This window comes from Sander lucioperca, chromosome 2 (assembly GCF_008315115.2).
Source record: "Sander lucioperca isolate FBNREF2018 chromosome 2, SLUC_FBN_1.2, whole genome shotgun sequence".
Classification (NCBI taxonomy): Eukaryota; Metazoa; Chordata; class Actinopteri; order Perciformes; family Percidae; genus Sander; species Sander lucioperca.
Window position 1 is genome coordinate 6,657,072 of NC_050174.1, and position 17,488 is coordinate 6,674,559.

Here is a 17,488-nt window from a genome sequence, read left to right on the forward strand (position 1 = left end):
AACCGTGAGGGTCCAGTCTAACTTCGATTGGCAGATGTCTCAAAGTTTGGAGAGAATTGTAGCTGGAGGTGCAGATGAGGAAGAGTTGGGACAGAAATAATATGCGAAGTCAGTCATGCCTGCACACTTTGTCTTCAATAAACGGGATACAGAACAAACTAAACTAAATGTAAATACTGTCAGAAAAATAGAAAATTAAAGCAATTTCCGCCACCTGAAACACATCTATGGCTACGTTCACACCGCAAGTCTTAATGCCTAATTCAGATTTTTCGCTGAGATCCGATTTTTTGTTAGGCTGTTCACATTACCTTTTAAAATGTGGCCTATATCAGATTCCAGTGTGAACTGTTTGCGGTTTTGAAATGACCCACATGCGCAAAAGAACAAAAACAATGACATCAGACGCAGTGCGCTGTTGCACTAAAGTTAGGGAGGTTATGGAGGAAGTAAGCATTTTCGCTTTTATTTAAAAATGTTTGTGTAATGACAGCCATAACATTAATGAGCAGGTGCTGAGGAGGAGAAGAATGAAGAGAAAGAGAGCCAAATTAGTTATTTTGGCCTTTTGTGGGGTTATGGCTGCAAATTCACTATAGAGGTCTGTGTGACCGGACGACCAATTTGCACGTCAGGACCGCTACGGGCCTCCACCAGAGTTTCCTCTGGCTTCGCCCTCGCACGCGCTCACACTCCACCTGGGGGACCGGGATCCCACCTCAGCCGGCGCGCGCCGGCCCTCACTTCCATTGCGCCACGGGGCGACCCTCTGACTCGGATTTGGGCCACTTTTGCCTGCAGTCTGAACGTAGCCTATGTTCTCACAATATGACGTGTGTGCCCGAGAAGTAACAAGTAAGAAATAGCACACATGATCAGGGAACATTTGAGACTCAACAATCTGTTACAGAAGCCTTTCTAATGTCACTACACTGGCTAATGTCGAAAGAGATGCGAAACAGATCCTAGTTTTACTTTGGTTTTAAATGCGTAAACTGAATATGTTAAACAAAAGTAAAAAAACTCATGTATGTTACTACTGTTTATTGCTCACTACAAATAATGAATAAGAGGTCCACTACAACGACAGAGAATCATGTGCAAATGATTATTTAAAAAGCTCCATTAATTGTTACTGAGGTAAATGTGACAATTAATCTTAATGTTGATTTCAGATGGTATTGCCCAGCCCTAGTATATATGGGACCTCTCCACTTTACTCACCGGTGACCAGCGGGTTCTGTTTAAGGTAGCTCGGCAGCATCAGACCGAAGAAGATGGAGAAACCCAAAACAAAGAGGTTCCTGGAGGAGTTGAGGTCAACAAACTGCAGGTTGGAGAGTCCCACTGCTGTGATCATGCCAAACAGGGTGCAGAACAGAGCTCCCAGGACAGGGTCAGGCAGAGAGGCAAACAGGGCACTGAATTTACCCACGAGCCCCAACAGCAGCATCATGGCTGCTCCATACTGAATAACACGTCTGCTGCCCACCTGGAAGACCAATAAGAGGTTAGAGGGAGCTAAGGGAAAGCCAGTCAGGGCAAGCTACATATATTTTAATTTAACAATTAATAACAGAAAGCACCATCTATTACATAGCACATGCTAATTGTTGTTACAGTTAAATAGAATATAATTATATATATATATATATATATATATATATATAACAGATTATATACGATTATATTAGGAATTCATTTGCAGAGAGCCCAAAGTAACTTCTTCAAATAGCTCGTTTTGTCCAACCAACAGCCCCAAACCGGAAGATGTTAAATTTAAAATCATACAAAATAGTGAAAAATAGAAAATCCTCACATTTAAGAGGCTTGTACCAGCAAAAGCTTGGTATCTTTGCTCTTAAAAAATGATTCAAACAACTAAAGGATTATCAAAGTATTTACCAATTAATTTTCTGCTGACTAATCAATGAAGTGACTTATCGTCTCAGCTCCTGTTTAATTATTTGCATAATTAAGCAATCATGGTAAAAGAAATACAATAACTAAATGGGAGTGTGCAGGAAACTAAGAGGCTTACACAAAGTCCTCTTCAATCTTTTTTAAACAAAAGGCAGGATAAAGAGGAAAAATTCAATGAGTGCAGGTGTGGGTTACCTTTGTAATTCCCAGGACGCCTATATTTGGACTGGAGGAGGTGGAGCCATTTCCTGTCCCAAAAAGACCATCCAGCACACAGGAAATACCCTCTACAAATATCCCCCTACACAGACAGCGTAAAAACAACACAATTAAAGTATCTTTTAGACTCTAGTAAATTCTCAAACATATATTAGAGAGAATGAGGAAGAACAGAAAAAAGATAAACTGAAGAGTTACCTATTAATGGCGTGGATGGGAGGTGGAGGAGCACAAGAGAGACGTGCACAGGCGTAGTAATCTCCGATCGATTCGATGATGCTGGCCACCACTGCACTCATCATGCCGATCACACCTGCAGCTGTTACAGTAGGAAAGCCCCACTGGACTTTAGAGGTAAAAACACAGAGTGGGTCAGAGCTGAGAAACGGCTGCATTCAAACAGAAAATATCTTAAAAATTACTTTTGTTTCATTTTGAATGTTAGCTTTATACTTTTCAGTTTAATTTTTAAAGTTGTCCTAAGGATTGTTTAGTGTGATTTATACTAATATCTGCCTCTCCTCAAACTATTTATACATTCAACTGCATGTAACATCATTCCATTGTATATATTATGCATTGGTTTCTGTCCATACTATACATATCATAGTTACATTACTGTACATAGCTGCATTCATTTGTGCTATACATTTTGTATATCGTTTTGTTTATTTTGTGTATATCACAGCTATAACCCTTACCACAAAAACAATAACAATCTTTTTTTATCTTCATGGACTTTTGACCTGACTAGATGATAAACTGCATTCCATTGTACTGGTATTTACAGTGTACAATAAAAAGAACGATAATAAATCTAATCTAATCTTTAACTGTCACAACAGTGAGATTATTATTCCTCACTACTTGACTGATCAATGCAACCAAAACCTTGGCTACCAGCAAGCTGTGACGACAACAGTTTATGGAGAGCATAACATCAACAATCCTTTCCAACATCCTTCCTCCTCCTCCTCGCAAACACACTTACAGGGATATGGGATCTTAAACCACGGTGCAGCTGCAAGGATTCCTTGACGTGCGTCTGTGCGGGCGTAGTAGCCGTACTTGTTTACCTCCGGCGGGAAAACGTCAGTCACAGTGAAAATGAAACACAGCAGCCATGACACCAGGATGGCCATGATGATCTGGGTGAAAAGGAAACACTTATCAGACATAGATAAAGTTTTTTTTTTTTTTATCTAATCCTACATCCTTGTGCCAGTATCTCTTAATATGTATGCCAAATATCATTTTTGTTTATATATTAGATATATATATAGAACATTTTACTATATATATATATATATATATATATATATATATATATATATATATATATATATATATATATATATATATATATATATAGTAAAATAGTAAAATGTTAATGTTTTGATAACTCACCTCGAAATAAATGTATCTAATAAAATGTGATATTGTAGTAGCTAACAGAGCAATATCATAGTAGGAGGTGTGTTTAAATCCCAGTTAGCAAAAAACTACTGCGGTTTAGGTTAAATATCTTCCGTCATATTTCACCTCTTGATCTAACATTTGCACAAGTTAACATTAACCTTGTATAAGAACAAGGAGAGATGCATTGTCCCGGGTTGTAGCACAAGTGCTATTTTCTGCCCGTAGTCCCTGGGCAGGTCAGTAAAACAATAAAAATTCCACGCAAGTGAAATACAAAACATCAAAATATACAATTTTACAACCACAGTCACACCTAATTTACAATAAAAATGTGCTCAATCGTTCCCCCTTCCTAAAACCATTTTGGCCCCACAAAGCTGGTCGTACCCCACAAGTATACTGTATTCCCGGTTTTTGGACCCCACAAATGTAGTTTAACAAGAACACACACACACACACACACACACACACACACACACTTCGTAAATGTGTACAATTTTATTGTGACAGTAACCATTTTTTTGTCAAACTCGAAAAGGTTTGAGGATAATGTACATGTAATAAGATGTGTGGGGAGAGTATTCCACTGATTGGCCACAAAACAAAAGGATGATTTGCCAAACGTTTTGCAATTGGGAATATTGCACTCTCCTCTAGTGGCTGACCGAGTTCTGAGTTGAGCGTAATACATTTTTTTTTCCAGGAGCAACAGCATTATGGATGATTTTAAAAAGTAAGCAAACATTCGAATGCATTATTAAATTTCCAAAATTTAAAATATTGTACTTAGTGATTATTTTGCAGTGGTGATATTGACGTGTTTTTTTGTCTTGGATCTTAAGGGCTGTTTTATATAATGATTCAAGTGGTCTTAAGGCTGTTTTACATGGGTGAGGGAGGTTAACAGTCCTCTACAGCTCTGTATCGAGTGCTATATTCACAAGAACATGCCCAGTTCTGATCCAGTCAAATGTAAGGACCAGATTTAAATCCCTCTCATAATGATACCCTGCCCACATATTTAGTTTTACTTTGAAACTTTACAGAAGATAAAGACGCTCAAACTTCCGTTTCACTGTGACTTATTCATTCAACACATTTTAATTCCGAGAGAATATTTGCGAAGTTAAGAACTGGTTTAAAAGTGTTGCACTGTGTTGCCAGCTTACATGGCTATGCTTTCTTACAGTTAAGAGTTTTTATTATTTCATATATCACCAGCAGAGGGCAGAAAAAGACACTGAGGCATGCGAGGGGAAAACTCTTAACTTCCTAGGGAGAATGAGATCAGCTCTGTTGAATAATTTGTGACTTAGTTAGGAACGCAGTTTGTGGTGGAGGCAGGGGGGCAGTTGTAAGAAAACCAAGGTTAATTCATTAAAAGAGAGCAGAATATTTAGGTAAAAGGAAACAAAAGTGGAGACCAGGCACAGTTTTTGCAAAATGCAACAAGCGGTGGTATGTATGTACTTTTATGTGAAGTTGTGTACTTACAGGAAACATTTTAAAGATCTGCAGCCTGTAGGAAGTCCAGCCTTTCTTGGCTTTGTAGACCGGGAGAGGGAAGTGAACGTTTCTGGCATATTGGGAGAAGAGCAGCACCAAGAAGATAGTCCTGCAGACAGAAATGATCTTCCTCAGTTTGGGGGATCAACGTGTTTTATTATTTTCTATACTATACATTCTGTGTATCCTGTGAGAGAACTAATCTGTTCCATTTCCTCCCATCTATATCCGACTCGGACCCCAGAAGCTTAAAAACCAATCAATTATCCTAACTGCCTGAGAAAAAAGCAAATCAGAGGCAATTACAGGCACATATCCTCTGTCCCTGTGGAGCGAGAGGAGGAGGCCTGCAGCTACAGTGTAAACAGCCGTGACACAGCAGGAACTGATGTCACACCACATGAATATCACAGTTTGAAGACAAAACTGAAGGGTGAGACTCAGAAAAATTCCAATTGCAAATCCATCTGTCACTTCAGCACCACGGACAGTGCCACAGATTTATCAATATCACAGTCAAGCGTGATTTATGGTTCTGTGGAGCCTCCACGCAGAGCTTTCGCCATAGCCTACGTAAGTGGCCTGAAGTTTATACTTGTGCTTTGGTGTGTGCGTCGATCTCTTTAAGAGAGCAGGGCCGGCATGTGTGTATGTGTGGGTAGTGTGTGGTAGAGCGAGTGAGAGAGTGACGTCGATTAGCTTCGGAGCGAGTAGCGACTCTAGAGTCTCCCCTGTCTCCCCTATACTTTCTGACCACGGTGGGAAATTTGTTGCAGAAAACAATTAACACTCTATTTGATTTCATATTGTTTATGGAGAAGGAGAACCAGGAAATGAGTCGGGGGAAAGCAACGCTACCAAGCCACAGCCAAGTGACGTGCGTCACCGCGAAGTGTAGTTACATTTTTCAAGAGATGCTCGTCAGGTTCTACGGCATAGGGTCCTTGTCTCCTCGTACCTACGTAAGTAGCCACGGCGTAGATTTAACGCAGAAGCATAAAATCACACTTTTGGCCACTGATATTTCAGAGCCATGGTTGGGGCCATAGATTCTAACTTGAACATGCACTCTCTCTGCTACTAGGGGATGGAGAGGGACAGGTAGGTTGGCAGGTTAATAAGGGGGATGCATTTGGTCATTTTGCTAACAAGGGAGATGGCATCCCTGCTCAAATTGCCTCCTGCTCCAAACTAAATCTTTTTGAGTATGAAACACGTGGCTGTTAAAATATATCAGTTTTCTTATGAACAAAAGTTGGTTATAGACAGTTTCAGTCAGTTGCAGTGGTTTCCAATGGGGACAGGTTTTCATGGCTGAAAAAAAATAAAAATGATCCACTACAGCTTTCAAATTGTATGCTCTGTATATTCCCAATTATTTCCCCAAAATACCATCTGAATAATTAGAACACACAATAAACGAGACAACAGAGAAGTGTATTTCAGGTTGAGTGTCACTGTAAAGATGTTTTTGTTAACACCTGAATGTGCATTTCTTTGCGTTAGAGTCTGAACTTACAACATAGCAATACCCCAGTGTTTCCCAGCCCTCTCTCCCGCAGCCTGGAAACCAGACAGGCCGATAAGGGTTACAGTGGGGGTGATGGTCAGAGGTCCGATGTACTTCAGCAGGATCCCGGGCAGACCCAGCGCTCCGATACATACCTCGACCAGGGACGACACGATGATAGCCCCTTGAATCTGACAGAACATAGAAATTGTAGAGACAGAAAAAAGGAGTTAAAGCTATAGTGCATAGTTTATGTCGCCCCCATGAGGAATTCTAAGTAATGAAAACAAAACTGTCGGCATGTCCACATGATACAAGCCTTACGTGATCGCGCATGCGCCCCCACCCCTCCTCCACGCAGTTGCTCGTAGCCATGGAAGATATGGAGGATTAAAAAAATGATGGACTTTTCAGAAGAGGTAATTATCTACACTTGAGCTTCTGCGCGGGAAAGTCACCGGACGCCACAATCTTCTGAACATAGCCATACTGAGAAATACAGAGAGAGTTTGTGGAGCTGATAGTCTTAATTAGCGTTGTATCAACTCATTTGGCAATGGCTTGAATGTAACGGACGTTTATTAATATCAAAAAGTTACGCACTAAAGCTTTAATGAAACAAAGATTTTTTTTTTTGGAAATGATTTATCAGAATGTGAAACTACCCACTTAAACACTGCTGCAGTTTTAAATTATAGTAACTTTGAATCAACTCAAGCCCATTAAGTATGTGTGCTGGCACACAGATGATGTCGACTGAGGCAAGTAAAAGTCGTAGTTTTAATTTAACACTTGAATCGTAATTAATACACCCTATCTCGCCTGAAATAAAGAGTGCTTCCGCTAACGTCAGAAGAACTGATTGCATTTTATGAATGTTAAGTTATTATGCTTCAGACAAAATACGTAGTGGCACTAAACCACACAGCAAAGTCAACATATTTTATGAATGAGGCAATTATTAAAACCATCTTCTAGTAATTGATTATGAGAAGAAATCTGTCGGATTCAGTTTAGCACTGATCAATCACAACATGTGTTTGTTTTGCAGTAATTAATCAGCACCTCTGCTAACCAATTCTCTGGAGAAAAAAAATCCTGTTCATAACCAACATTTTTCTCATCCTTAGCTAACTACTGTGAAATCTAATGAATGAATAAAAAAAAAAGAATATTTAGTTTGCATCATGGTTGGAGGAGATGAGGTTACAGAATAATAATCCGGTTTGTCTCGTCTTTATCTTTATCTGTCTCTGTTCTCTTCGGTCAATTTTTATCACATCACGTTCCTCCTGCCTTCAGCCCATCAATGTCCCATTCAACAATTTGATTTGGTCTGATTGAGTTTAGTCTCATTCATACGTCACATAAAAAACAATTACTCAACTGGCTTACGCAAACAGAAAAGGTTAATACAAATTAACAGTTTCTTTCACAGAGAAAAAAAACAACCTGCAGCCATATACAGACAGTGATGTTCCCATTTAAAAGCTTGAAGAAAAAAAAAATCTTCTTTGACCATTAGCTTACAAAAACATCCATATTTTTATTTATGTGTGTGTGTGTATATATATATATATATATATATATAGTGTAGACATTTCCATATGGAGGTATTCAAATTAAGCTAAATAACATTTTGTCTTTTTTTGCCTCACCTCTCGTATCCTGGGGTGCCAGATGTGCTCTGTGTTGAGGAGCTCTGTGCTGTTGAATACTGGAACCTCTAGCCATAGAAAATACGTGGAGATTAGTTTTTAGTGAGAGAACTTAATTAGGTCACTATGTTAATCATTACTCTAGTTATTCATTTGGAGCACACGTATATAAGCCAGCGAATCCCATTTGGGTCTGCTTAATTCTCTGCTGTCTTTGTAGGCTTTGATGCTGACAGCAGTTGGAGTTAAAAGTAAACAAAGATACATTAACCCACAGAATTATATCAGATGGGAGCGTCTATTGAACGAGTAAAGAGTGAAAGACAGAAGAAGAGAAAGGAGTTACCTGTGGTATTACACTTCCATTTGTCCAGTGACAGGATGGCTCTGGCTGGTGCAAGGAAGGCAAAGGCGCTGGCCTGGAACAAGGGCAATCTAAACACAAGAAAAGCACCGTTAGAAAATTACATTATGAGCTTGAATCATCACATAAATGTCCGACAAAAGGAGTGTTCAAATTTAGTAGAAAGCAGGGTGATTTTCTGTCTAGAGCCACCAGGTGACAGCATTTCAGTTACAAGTCATTCCCTAATTTTCTTCCTCTTCAGTAACCTCATAAACATGCCATATTTCCTGTAATGGCAATTTAATTTTTAGCGATGCAGACAATGGTCAACCACAGCACGCTCTACAGTATGGCTGACCTTTACAAATTACAACTGCATGTAGCAGCCATGAAGGTAGAGGGATATCAAAAAATCTAATAGATAGATCGGAGATAAAACAGAATAAAAAAATAAAAAAAACTGTAAATGACATCAAACTAGTGGAAATGCCAAGGATAGGAATAAAAGGGTGTCATTAACCGGAAAAGGGGACTTTTATTTTCTTAAGAAAGAGGAAGTGAACATGCATAACATTAGAATTAGTAACACCCGTTAGTACACCTGTTTATTTTGAGTTTTGCCTGCATACGGACTTCAAAGAAACTACCCAGTTAAATCTTTGTCAAAAACAACTGATGACATGACAAAGATCAGATTTGGAATGACTCATTGTTTATTTAAAAGATATTTGTGGTTTAGAGACAGTGTGCAGGTATTAGTATTTAACCAATACATATGATGTGGGAGTAATCACATTCTTTTGTGCAGCTGCTTGTTTCCAATGTATGTACAAAGCCAAATTAATAGAAACATTAACAGAAAAGGCACTTATCTTAAGACTACTACTAGTTTTGAAAGGGTTTAGGCTTGAGACCGCAAGATAAATAGTTGTATTCCCTGTACTCTGGAGTGAATAAAACCTAAAGAAGAAAATATAAATGAGTAATTTCTCTGTTCCATCAGAAATGTCTGCTGAGGTACAATTGTTTTTTCAGTGAACACATAATAGATTATATCTGCGGCAAAGTACAGCGCATTTTCTTTCCAAGAGACAACGGTCATTTGGAACAAACAGATCCTGTTATTGTTTTTCCAATCTATAATACAGTGTGTTACGTAGTATGGATTTAGTGCATGTTAAGCTAGACGGCTACATAGCTGCTAAAAGACTAGGTCAAATGTTTGAGTCAAGCTTTCAAACTGCATATACTAAAAGAATGTTGTGTCTGGCTAGTAATATTACATCAGACCCCTCTCATATTTTATTTGAAGAATATCAGCTTTTGCCATAAAACAGAAAATTAAGAGTCCCAACAGGTTAAAAAAAAAAACTCTTTCGTTTATTAGTCTGTCAAACTGTTAAATAAGAGTATGGGTTCTAATTAGGCCTCAGTGTTCCTGTGTAGACTAAGCACTCAATATCAAAGGGAGCGATTCAATTTATTGCACTGCAGCCACCTATTTGCAATGTCACATGTAATATAAGTTTGTAGTATTTGTTTTGTTGTTTGTTTAAATGTTGCGTTTTGTTATTTACTGTATGTGAAACAGTGTACGTCTTGGGACACAAGACAAACTACAGAAAAATATTCTGATAATAAAGTAAAATCAAATAAAAACAGAATTTTCCATCCTGCGTGGAAGGCTGGTGATTATAATGGACTGATGTAATTTAAGTTAAACTAGAAAGGAAAATGAAGAGAAACTTTAATTTTTATTAAAGTTAAGTCTTTTTCAGCAAACAAAAAAATATGAGATTGGAAAGGCAGTTTAGGAAAATTTATGAAAAATAAAGAATCATTTTCAAAGAAACGCAAAACCATATTGAATCATCTCAAATTACATAATTTCTGCAGGCGGCAGTGGCTCACACAAGCAGGATACCTGGGTGAAGGCACACATACTGTATATATGTACGTATACTTCGCCTTTTCCGGGAAAAGCATTTGGGTGTCTTTTTTTTGGTCGACCTCACATGGCACCATGACACTCTTGATTGACCACTTTGGATCCGATTTGAATGCTAAATATGCAAATAAAGCAATAGTACCCATCCGTTGGTAAGAAAGTTTCTTCTTGTCCTCCAGCAGGCAAACCAACTTGCTCAATGAATAGATATATAGAAAGGCACTGTCTATGTCACCTCAGGTAGGCACTTCCTCTGAGAGAATGAGGCTGGTGGTGTGACAGGAATGCCACTCACGTTGAAGCAAAAACCAGACTGTGCTTTATCTTCTGTCAGAGAGCGAGAAAGAGATGGAGAGAAAGACTACACTTTGACTTGAGAGCCATCACTTTTTTTTCCTTTCATTTTTTATGCCAACATACAGAACAGAAACAAAGAAATACAAAACAAACAAGAACAAGAACCCTCGCCCACCCCCCACCATCTGCGGTCTCGAGGAAGAAACAAAAATACAAAAAAATAAACAGAAATCGCACCCTGTCTAGTCACTCTCCTCCCGTTCTTGTGGCGCTGAGGTCACCAGGCCTCATATTTGTGCTGCTGCACTTTCCCATAGGCTGATAGTTGATGATTTAGCTTTGTTAATCCTTGCTGTAGAGAGCTTGAGCATAACCATGTCCAGAAAGTATGCCAACCACCGTTTCATACAAAGCGAGTGGGGGGGAGCCAGCGCATCATTTTCTTAGTTGCAGTTGAGCCGGCTAGCCAAATTTTCCTCTGCCTCCCAAGCAGGTGTAATTCAGAGTCGTCATTAAGTAACAGTAGGAATTCGTCATCCTATCACATCAGATATTATTGATGTTGTTTTATTCCAGAACTCATGCACCTGTTCACACTCCCAGACCATGTGCAGGAAAGTTCCAGTTTGTTCAGGTTGACAGAACGTGCAATAGGGAGTAGGAATGACTTTAGAAACATATCTCTTCTGGGGAGTCCAATATGTCCTATGACATATGTTGAAGTGGATCTGCTGGCGATTTGGGTTCTTGGAACAGTGGACAGTGAACATGGCACTCCATAACATTTTAGGGCTGATCTTAAGCGAAGATACAAAAAGAAGGATGTCCTGGGGACCTCAAAACTAGCTCTCAGGTCTTCAAAACTCAACATACCTTTCTCATTGAATAGCTGGTCTAACGTATAAATACCTCTGTCACTCCACTGGTTACAAGCAAAGGGCTTATTACCAGACATGAAGTGTGCATTGTGCCATATTGGGGTATTCAAATGCCACTTATTGGTATAGCGTAGTTGCTCCTCCACCTGTTTAAAGTTGGTCAATGTGTTGGTGATAATAGGGCCATAGGCTAGCATACACTTTTTTGGACACAAACCTGCAAAGGCAAGGTCTTTAAGTCTTAGACTTCCAGTGAGGTTTTGCTCTATTTCTCTCCATGGGACTGTAGATGAGGGGTCCATCCACACTCTAAGGGCCCGTAGCTGAAAGGCTCTGTGATACACTTGGGGGGGCCAAGCCTCCCGTGTTTGTGTTACATTGTAGGGTAGAGTATTTTAGCCTAGGTTATTATTTCAAATATACTGCCGAATTACGGTATCAAGTTTCTTCCAGAAATGTATTGGTGGGGGTAAGGGGATCATTGTACTTAAGAAATTCACATGAGGAACTATGTTCATTTTAACAACAGCAATCCTGGACCGTAGCGATGCCGGCAGCGCAGACCAATTGACCAGATCCCTTTGAACACTACTTAATATAGTTTCATAGTTGTCCTGGACAACTTGCTGTAGCGATGCGTGTGTATGGTGATGCCCAAATATGTAATTTTGCTTTGGGTTGGTATTGTACCACTAATAGCTGGTGTCGCCTGTCTGTTATTCAATAGAAGATTAGATTTATTCCAATTAATTTTATAGCCGGAAATTGAGCCAAATTCGTTGAAGATCTTAAGAAGTTTTGGAACAGAGTCCTCAAGGTCAGAGATGTATAGCAAAATATCATCTGCAAATAACGATATTGAGTTGTTATTGGATTTAATCCGGACACTACATATTTTATTTTGCCTTATGGCTTGGGCTAACTGTTCCAGAGAGATCGCAAATAGCATGGGAGAAAGTGGGCATCCCTGTCGCGAGCCCCGTTTGATGGGGAATGGCTGTGAATGCAGGCCATTGGTTGAGACTATGGCCGTGGGATTCGCATATAAAGTACGCACCATGTCAATGAAGTTGGCCCCCAAACCAAGCCTCTCCATTACTTGCCACAAGTAGTTGCACTCTAGGAGGACAAAAGCCTTTTCTGCATCCACTGATAAAACTGCTGCCGTTGTTGGAAAGTTTTTGGCTTCTTCTATTACATGAAACAACCTGCGTACGTTGTCTGCAGCGTAACGCTTTGGAATGAAACCTGATTGGTCGGGGTGGACTAGCTTCTCAATAAAGCGTTCTAGGCGGAGTGCCAAGACTTTGGAATAGAGCTTAATATCCATCCCAATGAGGCTGATGGGCCTGTAGTTTGAGCACTCTGTAGGATCTTTGCCCTTTTTGGGTATGACAGAAATTAGTGCAGTGTTGGTTTGTTGATGAAAAGTGCCCCTCTCTATGGCCAAAGTTAAAGTTTGTAAAATGGTAGGTCCTAATATGTCAAAGTATTGTAGGAGAAGTTCTGATGGAATTCCATCCAACCCCGGCGTTTTCCCTTTTTTAATGCTGATTTAAGTTCCTCTAAGGTTATCGGTTGACCCAGTTCTTCTGCCTCCTCTGGGTCAAGAAGAGGCAGGTTTAGCTCTTTTAGGAACTCCTGGCACTGTGTCGGATCTGAGTTGCAGGAGGACTCATACAACTTTAAATAAAAGGATTGAAAAGTGGTGCTGATATCTTTAGGATTTGTTGAGATACCTCGGTCTGTGCGGATGCTGTTGATAACAGCTCTGGACTCACTTTGCTTTAACTTCAGAGCCAGCAATTTGCTTGGTTTACAGCCATTAAAATAGTAATTTTGCCTCACTTTGTACATTATGAATTCAGCTCTTCTTCTTAGCAAATCATTTAGCTCTGCTCGACTTGTGACTAGAAGAGTATGTGTAGATTTAGAAAAACACGTCTTTAGCAACTGCTCCAGAGATTTACAACGTTCTTCCAACTCTGCAATCCTTGCCTCTCTTTTTCTCTTCAAATTGACTGCAAAGAAAGAAGTGAAATCTCTAATAAATCCTTTAGTTGCTTGCCAAATGTACGCCGGGTCCGAAACTGAGTTAGTATTGATTGATATAAACTCAGCCAGTTTGGCTCTAAATTCTGCATCAAAAGCTGTGTTCTGGAGAAGGGAATTATTAAATTGCCACCTTCTAGATTTTTCTCCTAACATATCACAATGGAATGTGGTTATCAGCGCATTGTGATCAGACAGAATTGTTGGTTCTATTGCTATCGTGTGGAACACTGCCTTAAGCTCACCGGAGCACAACATATAATCAATACGGGAGTGGGTGAGGTGACGTGTGGAAAAAAAAAAAAGGTGTAATCCTTGCTAGTAGGATTGTGCATCCTCCATATATCTGTAAGATGGTGGGATTCCACAACTGCTTTAAAACATGTCTGATATATGCTTCTGGCCTTTGGTGTGATTGACCCCTGATCTATCCTGGTTTAAATCTAGTACCGCATTCATGTCTCCCCCTATAATTAGTGAATATTCATTGAGAGAAAGCAATTCATTGGTTAGGCACGGGAAAAAGCTTTCATCATATGTAGACGGTGCATATACCGAGACAAAGGCTATCTTCCTATTCCTTATCGTGGTACATATATAAAATATCCTGCCTGATAGGTCTTTACTACTTTTGTCTACGGTGAGTGCGCATTTCCATGACAACAACACAATGGAGTCCTTTGTTTTGGTGTCGTCACTAGATGAAGCAGCAATCCTGAAATATTTATTTTGCAGCCGATTTACATCTCTTTTACGTAAATGTGACTCTTGAATAATCGCCACGTCTTTTGTTCTTCCTTCTTAAATAGTCCAGGAATTTAGCTCGTTTGATCGGCTCATTCAGCCCCCTGATGTTAACTGAAAGGATTGAAAGCTCAGCCATCCTCAAAATGAACACGTATACATGTCTCGAGTACCCTACCGGTGTGCCAGTTTAGCTGGTGATCATGTTAACTGGTGATATTTGCATGAAATCAGTGAATATATTTAACAAGGCCCTGCCCTGCGTTCTGCTCTGCCTCCGCCCCTCGAGTACCAGAGGCTCACATTTTTATGAAGTGTTTGCAAGTGAGACAAAATAATGGATATCGCTGAAAATGTCACCAGTTTATGTTTATGTAATACATGTCCGTTTAAGCATTATCCACACAAATACGACACATACTGTATGAACGGAAAAAAATAAAACGAAACAACACACTAGAGATCTAGCTGGGATTCAAACCTTGGATGTCATGGACAAAAAAAGTTGACGGACTAGCTTCTATAGCCAAGGTCCTAGAAAAGCAGCAACATGTGCTTCAATCAGCGGTCCACGACGCAGTGAAGGAAGCATTAGGCCGGTTACACACTGGATGCGTCGCGCGAGCGTGTCAGCCGCGTGGCGTGTCCGTTTATATTTCGGCTCCCATGTTAACAGGTTAGAGCTTACACACTGCGTGCCTGCTAGAAATAGAACCGACGCCTATTTTTCACGCGAGACGCGAGCGTGTTGGAAGCGTTTCCAGGCAAAATAGAATAGGAAAATATGTTTATATGTCATTTAGACACGAATGCATATTAATAAATGGACTCATATCTTGGCCTCTTTTGCAACAATTTTTTTTTTGATAAAGTCTCTTGCAAGTCCCCCCTTTTATGGATGTGCAATGTGAGAAATGAGAAAAATGTAAAAACAATGCATTGCAACATTTCAACTGTGTCTGCAGTGCATTTTCACATTTCACAATAATGCACACCCAAGCAATTCTGAGTTTAAGTCCTTTTCCTCAAGTTGTTCACTTTTTTTTTTTAACCACCAAAAGTTTCTCGGAGCATTCCACTGAATGTTTGGGTAATAAATAAAAGGGTAAAAAAAAAGATATGACGATGTTTGCGTTGTATGCAGTCAAGGACTGTTGCTGTCAAAAAGAACAGCGAGTATCTGTGTCTTCCTGGGTTTGTGTCTGAATGAGGTGAGGTGAGATTTGGCCGTGGCGGCAGCTGCTGCGGAAACAATGGAGACACTCAGATATTCCACGACATGATGGAATAATTACAAAAACGAAAAGAGAGTCAGAGTTAACCTCACTGACCTGCCCCTCTTTAATGAAAAAACAGCACCACCTAACAACACCTCAGGCCAACGTGACCTTACTTACATTAAAACACAGATCCAAGAGATGGGATAATATCCATGACAACAGGTAATGTCTCATGTCAGTTGGTATTTTATTGGCCAGTGACGGGAGGGTTTAATATAACCCTCAGAGTTAAGTCAGGTGAATCACTTGTTACGTAACACAAACCTGTATGCTTGAGAGCATAAAACAAAAGTGGTTGTGAACCAGTGAGATCAAAAGACTCTAGGTAGTAGTTCAAGACGTGAAAAAGAATGAACACCTCGAAGGCAGGGCGAGGACTGAGTGGGAAAAAAAGGATTAAAAAAATGGCTAAAAGCAAGGACTTCCCTCTTGGTTAATAGGCTGCCACCAAAGACAAGGCTGTGTGTTTAATCGACTATAGCTTGTCTAGAAGTGATGCAACAGTTGAACTGGTAGGTCACTCATCTGGTCTGCAGTCAAATAACAAGTCTTTAGTTTCTGGAATCTCTTCAACCTCTATGCTGTCTCAATTCAGAAAGAATACGCTACTTTCTATTCTTACAAAAGAGAAACTGCAGTCACAAGAACGAAACAAGGAACTTAAAATGTAACTCATGACATTCTACGAGAAAATATGCATACAAGACAACTGCTATAGAACAAATATCTCTTTTAAAAAGTCAGAAACATCTTACATCCTGCTTAATTTATCTATGATTTATTTTTAATACAAATCTAAATTTAAAACTGACTGTTCTGAAGTTCTGGGAACCTACCAACCTACCAAGCATCTACTTAAACACACTCCAGAGTGACATGAAGAGGAGGGATGGAGAAAGAGGAACTTCATGTCGACAATGGCTTATGTCTTAAGTGGCACTTAGAGATGAGAGGGAGAAGAAAGATGGTAATAAAAAAGGGAGGAGGTGAGAAAGTGAAAGACAGAATACAATGTACGATTTAAAGAAAAGCTGCAGTTTACATTATGTATTGTAGGCACAAGTCTACTGTATTACTGGGGGCATTTTCTCTTATAGGAGTAAAAACTCCTCCGTTCCCTGTGCAATAACTTGGCTTAATTTGCACATGTAACTTAGAATTTTAGCGATTGCATGCTGTAGCATTGTGTATTGTTGTGTTCTGTATATTATATGTACTGTACAAGAAACATTTTTTGTATTTCTTGTTTTTGTACTTGACTGCAAATCAAGTTTCCCATCTGGGATAATAAAGTGACTGAACCAAGTCCATGTGAGACAGTATTGTGTGTTTACCTGCAGCCCAGTGTGGTCTGTAGAAGGGTGGTGATCCCCACACAGAAGAAGATGGTCCCAATGAGCTGACTGGTGGCCCACTGATCGAAACCGACGCACATTGCCTCAGTGAGGAGGAATGGCACGGCAATAGTGCCACTGAAACACGTCAAGTAGTGCTGCAAAGACAAAAAGCCACAGAGTCAGTGGCCCTCATTTATAAACCTAACGTAGAAACCAGCGCAGATATGAGCGCAGAAATCCTCTTACGACAGGCTTAACGTGTGATTCATGAAACGTTCGTATCACACCAATCACAGCGTAAGAATGGTCGTACATTGATAAATGCATCAGATTAATACGTCAGATTATCATTATAAACCTTTATTCTTTAG

At 39.7% G+C, this 17,488-nt stretch overlaps 1 protein-coding gene across 4 annotated transcripts in view; it reads right to left on the reverse strand.

Moving 5' to 3' along the window:
- The window catches only part of slc23a2 (solute carrier family 23 member 2), a 54,382-nt gene that overhangs the window by 5,080 nt on the left and 31,814 nt on the right, over positions 1-17,488 (reverse strand). For all 4 annotated transcript variants that reach the window (XM_031305276.2, XM_031305275.2, XM_035991245.1 and 1 more), the window contains 9 exons: positions 17,115-17,272; positions 8,582-8,670; positions 8,236-8,303; positions 6,587-6,768; positions 5,056-5,176; positions 3,134-3,290; positions 2,341-2,488; positions 2,119-2,224; positions 1,225-1,492 (listed from right to left, as the gene is read on the reverse strand). In XM_031305276.2, the coding sequence (XP_031161136.1) occupies positions 1,225-1,492; positions 2,119-2,224; positions 2,341-2,488; positions 3,134-3,290; positions 5,056-5,176; positions 6,587-6,768; positions 8,236-8,303; positions 8,582-8,670; positions 17,115-17,272 (1,297 nt within the window). The remainder of the gene's footprint in view (positions 1-1,224; positions 1,493-2,118; positions 2,225-2,340; positions 2,489-3,133; positions 3,291-5,055; positions 5,177-6,586; positions 6,769-8,235; positions 8,304-8,581; positions 8,671-17,114; positions 17,273-17,488) is intronic.